Below are 7,320 nucleotides of genomic sequence, written 5' to 3'. Positions count from 1 at the left end.
CGGCAATAAATAAATACTCTGTTAGGGTGCACACACACCAAAATACCTATGAGAGTGGAATCCACATTCCGACAATGTATTTCAATGGGAATGGAGCGGTTTCATGCCAGTAGAGGATTTCTGCACAAAAAAACAAAAAGAAAACAAAAAAAACGCTCCCTTCTCATTGAAATGCATTGGCGGAATGCAGATTCCACTCTCATAGGTATTTTTTGGTGTGTGTACAAGTAAAAGTCCAGAATTCAAAATGTACTTGAGTAAAAGTATGAAAGTGTTGGCATCAAAATGTAGTTAAAGTACCAAAAGTAAAAGAACAACATTTTTGAAAATAGCAGATCTACAACACGTTGTGATGGGGGCTTGTATCTGCTATTTTCAAATAGCCAAGGTATAAAATAGGGATAAAGTGCTTTATGTATGTTTTATAATATAATTAATAATTATAATTTATATCTGCAAAGTAACTATAACTAAAGTTTTCAAATAAATGCAGTGGACTAAAAGTACAATATTTGGATCCGAGATGTAGTGGTAAATACAAATACAAGTAAATGTATTTTTGGAAATTGGAAATACTCAAGTAAAGTACAAATACCTCAAAATTGTACTTAAGTACACCTTATACCATCTTTTACCAATATAGATCTCGACATCATTGGTTCTAATTTGGAGAGACAACTGTTCATGTTTGCAAATACTGTGTGCTAGACTGGTCCTAGACCATACGGAATATCACTTTAAAAAGAGTAGCATTAAATTAGTAAAATAACAAAAATAAATCAAATAAAAACACCCCACAGGGAAGAGTGAAGCATTGAGGAATAGATGATCAATGGACAGGGAACTACAGTAGGCATCAGGGACGTGCTGAGCCCGATTCAGCCCGGGGAAAAGAGTCGGAGAGGCCCTATATGCGCGCTATAGAGAGAGATCTCTCTCTACAGCGCTGCTGCTACTCAAAGATTTGCCATTTCAGAACATGACAAGTGACAAGCCAGTGGGCCAATTACATGGGTTATATTTTGTCGTTGTCGGGTGGGAACCTTGTATGTCCAAAACCGTTTGTTTTGTATTTATCATTTTACAAATGATTTAAACTAGTGGAAACAGCCGATCTACAAGCACACAACGCCTCGCAGTGTGAGGCGTTGTGTGCTTGTAGATCGGCTGTTTTCACTACTTTTGTGCGACAGCGCAGGGCTTTCCTTTGCGATTTCTTTTTTACAAATTCTAAACTTGGAGATACGAGGTTTCTGCCCGACAGTGACGATTTACTTTGTTGGCCGCCCAGCCCCCAAAATGGAACGAAGGCAGACATTTTATTTTTATTTTTTTCCTAATGGCCGGCCTGGACCAGCCGGGAATGAACCGGCCGTTCGGGAGTTGTCCCGCTTTTCCCAATGGCCAGCACGTCCCTGGTAGGCATATAGTCTTTGCAGCGTCTCAAACATCTTTTTTATATCTCAGGTTAAAGTGAATGTAAGGGCTTTATGATATTGTAGTGTTTTATACGATATGAGTGTTCTGTGTGGGTTATAACAATTGTATGTTGCCATGTTAGTACATGGCAACATACAAGCAAACACATTCATTCAAACAAATCAAGCCCTCCTCTCATTTAACTGAAATGTTTATTCTAGTAAACAGCACAGACCATGTAGAGAGGATCACTATTCAAAATAAACCAGAGCGTCTGTTCTTTTTTCATCTACTGATTACACACTATGAAGTGTAATCATAGTAAATCCTCCAAATGGTGTTTTAAATCAAGTTAAGACTTATTTTTCTTCTCTTTGACTTGTTATAGGACAAATGTAACAGACATGATACTATACAGATTTTATACACACCGTATGCATCTTATTAAAGACAGCTTGGATTATTTCACCTACATAGGAAGAAGGGCAGTCTATAAGGCAGACCAAAACATGGAAACAGGAATGCATCAAGCTTTTGAGATCACAAAAAATAAAATAAAAACTTAAAATAACAATGAAACATGTCCTTAACATTCTGTATTGGCTGCTTACTAATAGCATCTGCATGTGCCAAGCAACAGGGGAAAGTCAAGGGCTTCATTCCAGAAGTAAATATCCACCATTTGAAAAAAACGGAAACCTCAGACAAGCTGACATGACTCGCTTGTGAAACATTGAACAGAGCGGTAACATTTCAACATTTTAAATAATGAACAGCACCAGTGTGCTGGAGTGAAACACATAAAATATAGTATCTGTACCAGGACAGTGGTGGCGGGTACTTAAATAATCATAAAAAAAAAATTCACAGGTATCAGGACACAATAAACAATAAAAAATAATAATAATCTATTGCACAATGGTAGTATCAAAGACGAATACAGCATGAACGGTACAAGTATGTAACAGACAACCCTAGGCAGTACATGGGAAAGGAAGTGGAGCTGAGGTACAAAAGATTACAAGGAGACAGAACCGAACGAAGAACAGATATGCCTCGTGAACATTGATGGAATACAAAAAAATGAATATCTTGCCATGTCTCTTTCATTTCTTCATATTGACACTGTCATAATCCCACTGATCCCAGATGATGCCAAGATGAATGTGTGCAAAACAGCTTAGTAACAAGACTAAGCGAAACACGCTGAGAACGGGAGAGGCCAGAGTCAGACCTTCGTCCCAGAGCCACAGGTATTACTGACTCCTGCTAAAAGACACATCTGTTCTACATGATCAATTTCTGTTCCTATCTGAACGTTTCACAATGTTTATGCTTTCTGAGCACAGCCAAGACATCTGGCTGTGATTACAACACCACAGGCAGACTGGGCCTAAAATTGAAAAGGATACTTGGACATTTTACATTTTAGTCTTAGACATTTTTCCTCGCAAAGCATCTGTCACATTGTTGGGGGAGTTAAAAGCTTCTTAAATGGCACTTAAGTCAACCTGAAAACTGCTGGCTAATGCTGTTAGCGTTCTAAATTGAAGAATGCTGACAGCCTTAACAAATCAAACAAACAAACTCAATGTCCAGTCCAGTTGCCACTCTACGGATCTATCACTGAGAGAGAAGGCTTTTCATGGGTACAAATCAGGCTTTAGCCACAAAATGAAGATCCACTGTACAAAAGGCTCAAGAGCCTTATTACTGGACAATTGAGCAGTGACCAATCAATCACTAGTCTGTGCATAAATTAGTGTGATTTTGGTGTTTGATTATCTTTATTCAGGATTGAAAATGTTTACAGTTGGTGATTTGCTGTTTCTGTTATGTATTAAGTTGACTCTTGACTGAATACAGTAAGTGGATTTCTGGAAATGGGGTTTGTTCTTTTCTGTCTTGTGTGCCATGTTATTAGCACGTATCATTGATGTTTAATTTATAGATATTAACTTTGTTCAGCCCAGCTTATTTCTTTTGGTTTCTTCTTTATACTGTGTACACAGTATTTGGTCCTATTTATGATGCTGTGTAAATACTGTAGTGTAGTGTAATGTTGATGTCTTTTGTCTGGACAAAATAATGTAGTTATCCCCCTCCCATACAACTGTGACAAACGCATACTGAAGAAAAAGACTACTATTCAAAATGCCAACATATCACTTGAAGGTTCAAAGCTAGACAGACCTAGATGGCTGCATGTTATAAAAGCTATGTACAGCTGAGAGAAGGGATAATTGGGCTGTGTACCAGGATACATCTCTCATACATTAATACATCTTCATAATGGCTATATTTTATGATATGTAAACAACAACAAAAGGAAGAGGCAGTTTGCATTTCTAGCTGGCAGCATTATTAGTCACTAAACATCAAATCTAACCAAGTAGTTCTGCCTGGTTGAGAGTGAATGCATACTACAACAATTTGACTTTTTCCTCAAAGTAATGTAATTAAATACAAATAAATGTGTGGAAGTCACAGTTTTTATGATAGATAATAAGATGCTTAATTTAGCAAAATCTCATAATAAGGACAGTGGCCGTGGAGCTAAATTTGTTCAGAAAATCTGTAGTATGAGCCCACCTAGACTGGCATTTCAGAATCATCTGCAAAGGCTACCATGAACGCAACCCCAAAGGAAAGGAAATGTCATACCATGACATTTACATTTTTAGCCTGTTACTTTTCATCACATGGCACTGGTAAAACTGCGTGTCCTTTAGTTTGCTAGACACAGATTGTTAGCATTTCACTGAAACCAAAAGATACAGCTATCCATATGTTAATAGGCAACCTTGTAGTATCATTTGGTCTCAATGAGGAATGACAACGATGTCTGCGCATCCTTTTGTTTATTATTACTATTAAATTCAGTTCTAGTTTCTTCACTTTGTGTGAAAGGTGCCCAGTGATAAGAAAAAGCAACCAATACAAAATGTAATAGGTATAACTTTAGATAATGTAAGTAATGTTTAAGTAACATTTAAGTAAGCTTCAGTCTGCAGTAAACACTAACTGAAGCTTGTGATTGGTCATGGAGACATATACATAGATTATAGACTGTCATATATAAAACAGAACATGACCCTTACAACAGAGGGGCTTTAAATAAAATACTGATTTGTCTCAAAGTTAGTCTCCGGTGTTCCGAATTCATTATATGACACAAAGGTTTCCAGGATAAGTTCACCATGGAGCAAAAACCCTGGGTAGCAGTTCAAGTAAAGGAACAATTCACATAAATATAAAACAAAGTGAGTGGTTGAACCTATGTTGTAACAACAAAGTCTGACATACTGTGCCAACAAAAAACAAAAGGAACGGCGTACATTTCCAGTTATGGAGTAATAACAGTGACAGTGTAGAGCAACCTGAATTCAGCAGGTCACACCATTTCAAATCTTCCTTAAGCCCACTGCAGCTTGTGCTTGCTGGTCTGTGGAGAACTGAAGTGTCTAGTTTCAACTACAAATTATACAACAACAGATAACTGATATTTTTCAAAGATTCTTACAAAAAAGGAAGTCAAAAATAATAAAATAACACTTGTCAAGACTTGAAATAAGCCTCTTGTAAAAACGAAAAGGTAAAATGTGAAAAAAATGAACTCCCTCATCTTGCCTTTCAGGTGTTTTATACCTATAGTTGGTATTGTGTGGTGTGTCACAGCATTATGATCAACGTACAGCTGTCAAGAGAAGAGGCATAGTTAGCTCCTTTTACCTACAGTATGTACACAGGGCCGAGTGAAAGAGAGAAAGTACTGTACCACCACAAACACACCTTTACCCCAGTACAAACTCAAACTCACCGACAAAGAAAATATATCTGTACAATTTGTTGATATCAGTTAATATGATACACTGACTTAATTTTAGCTTGTTATTTTCATTTGCCAGATACTTGTCACATTATGAGTTTTAGCACTACTCCAGCTCCCCAAACCAAAGGACTGTTAGCATTCTTCGCATTTACAGCATAATTGACCAGGACACCATGACCTGAAAGCTAATAATGCACTATTTGACTCAATTAGGAATGTTAACCAGCTTGTTTTGGGGGGGCTTTCCCCCTCACAATGTGACACGTGCCAAGACAAAACAAATGACAGAGCAAACATGTCAAGGTATAATGTCAGTACAACGTTACGTTTCACATTCACACTACACCAGGATGAGCCACTTTGGGAGAGGAGTTGTCACTCCTGACTGACACTATCTGAAAGCAGAACTGACATTTCAAAAATAAAAACACTCTCAAATATTACTGTTGATTCTGTGTTTGATCTTAATCTTTAGAAGCCGTAAAACAAAAGTTGGCTCCCAATTATGGCTCTACACTCATAAAACATAATAAAATCACATCGCGTTCTAGAACATATAAGCATAAGTCAACAATACTGAATATCCACAGATATGAGACATACCATCACATACTGGTAGATCCACATCTCTGCAATTCAATACTGTGGGGGGAAAAATCCCTTCTTAAAAGTATAACTTGGCATTTTGGATTGTTGCAGCATGATCTGTTTCGTCATCAGGCCCACTTTTCATTGAGGGGAAAATATTTCTGTATTGGCACCTTGCAAAGAGGTATGCTGACACACACACACACACACACACACACACACACACACACACACACACACACACACACACACACACACACACACACACACACACACACACACACACACACACACACACACACACACACACACACACACAGTTAAGTGTCATTATAGAAATGTTTCCCCCCCACTAGCGTGGCTAAAGCTTGAAAAGAAAACTTCACACTGAGCATCAAAAAATGTCAAAGTACTGCTTAAACATGAGTCAGCTAGTCCGGCCAGTCTAGTGAGCAGATGCATACTCTGACATAAGACAGACCATCATTTTAGTCACATATACCCTCTCCAGCCACTCTAGTGCATGTACACAGTGCATCAATTCAGGCATGTCAATCCCCAGCAGCTCTCTCTCTCTAGACACACCTTCCTCTCTCCTTATCCTTACATTCTATCCATTCATGTCAACAAGAGAGTATCATCGTGATTGTTTGTTTCAAACCTCAAGCTCTGGATTCGGTTCCAGTCCCATAGTAGTGGGAGACAGTTCTATTGTTTTCTACACAAGGGCCATCCATGCCCAACCCACCTCAGTTTACTATATATTTCTTTCTTTCTTTCTTTTTTACATTGTTCATTACGTGAATCAGTGTGGGGAATGTAGGTAGAGGACGTGTGTGTGTGTGTGTGTGTGTGTGTGTGTGTGTGTGTGTGTGTGTGTGTGTGTGTGTGTGTGTGTCTGTGTCTGTGTCTGTGTGTGTGTGTGTGTGTGTGTGTGTGTGTGTGTGTGTGTGTGTGTGTGTACGTACATTATCAGTCTATGCATTCGAATAATGAGAATTAGTACAGAATGTAGTCTATGAATGTATTTTGTGTGGGTGTGGATCTGACCATTAGGGACGTCAGTCTATATGTTGTGTGTGTCTGAAGGTTAGCATGTCTATGTGCTGTGCTGTATGTGTTTATACTGTATGTATGACAGATTGGCTGCAGGTCACGCGTTGGACATCTCTGCCTTGCTGAGCGCGATGGCCAGCTCCAGGTCCTCCTGCTCCTGCTGCCGGAGTCTCTTCAGCCGCTCCCGCTCCGCCCGCTCGCTCTCCCTCTTCGCCCACTCCAACTGCTGGGCCTCATTCCCAAACTGCACAGGGGGAGAGAGAGGGGGGGGGGGGGGGGGTGGAAGAGCAAGAGTTATTATCCATTCATCAACGCTAGATGTGTTTATATTACTGGTTATAGATTTTACATTATACTTATGCCTACATTTATAAATAATGTATACCGTATGCTAACCCAGTCAGACCATGTGCAAGTGGTTAGGT

At 38.9% G+C, this 7,320-nt stretch overlaps 1 protein-coding gene across 2 annotated transcripts in view; it reads right to left on the bottom strand.

Annotated features, from left to right (window-relative positions):
* Positions 1-1,652: 1,652 nt before the first annotated feature.
* LOC308293165 (epidermal growth factor receptor substrate 15-like 1) overlaps positions 1,653-7,320 on the bottom strand; it is a 55,833-nt gene continuing 50,165 nt past the window's right edge. For both annotated transcript variants that reach the window (XM_080735599.1, XM_080735600.1), the window contains one exon: positions 1,653-7,139. In XM_080735599.1, the coding sequence (XP_080591725.1) occupies positions 6,993-7,139 (147 nt within the window). In that variant the 3' untranslated portion in view covers positions 1,653-6,992. The remainder of the gene's footprint in view (positions 7,140-7,320) is intronic.

Source organism: Nannobrachium achirus, assembly GCF_963921795.1.
Source record: "Nannobrachium achirus genome assembly, chromosome: 1".
Taxonomy (NCBI): domain Eukaryota; kingdom Metazoa; phylum Chordata; class Actinopteri; order Myctophiformes; family Myctophidae; genus Nannobrachium; species Nannobrachium achirus.
The sequence above is the reverse complement of the archived record's forward strand: the minus strand, read 5'-3'. Positions and strand labels throughout refer to the sequence as shown.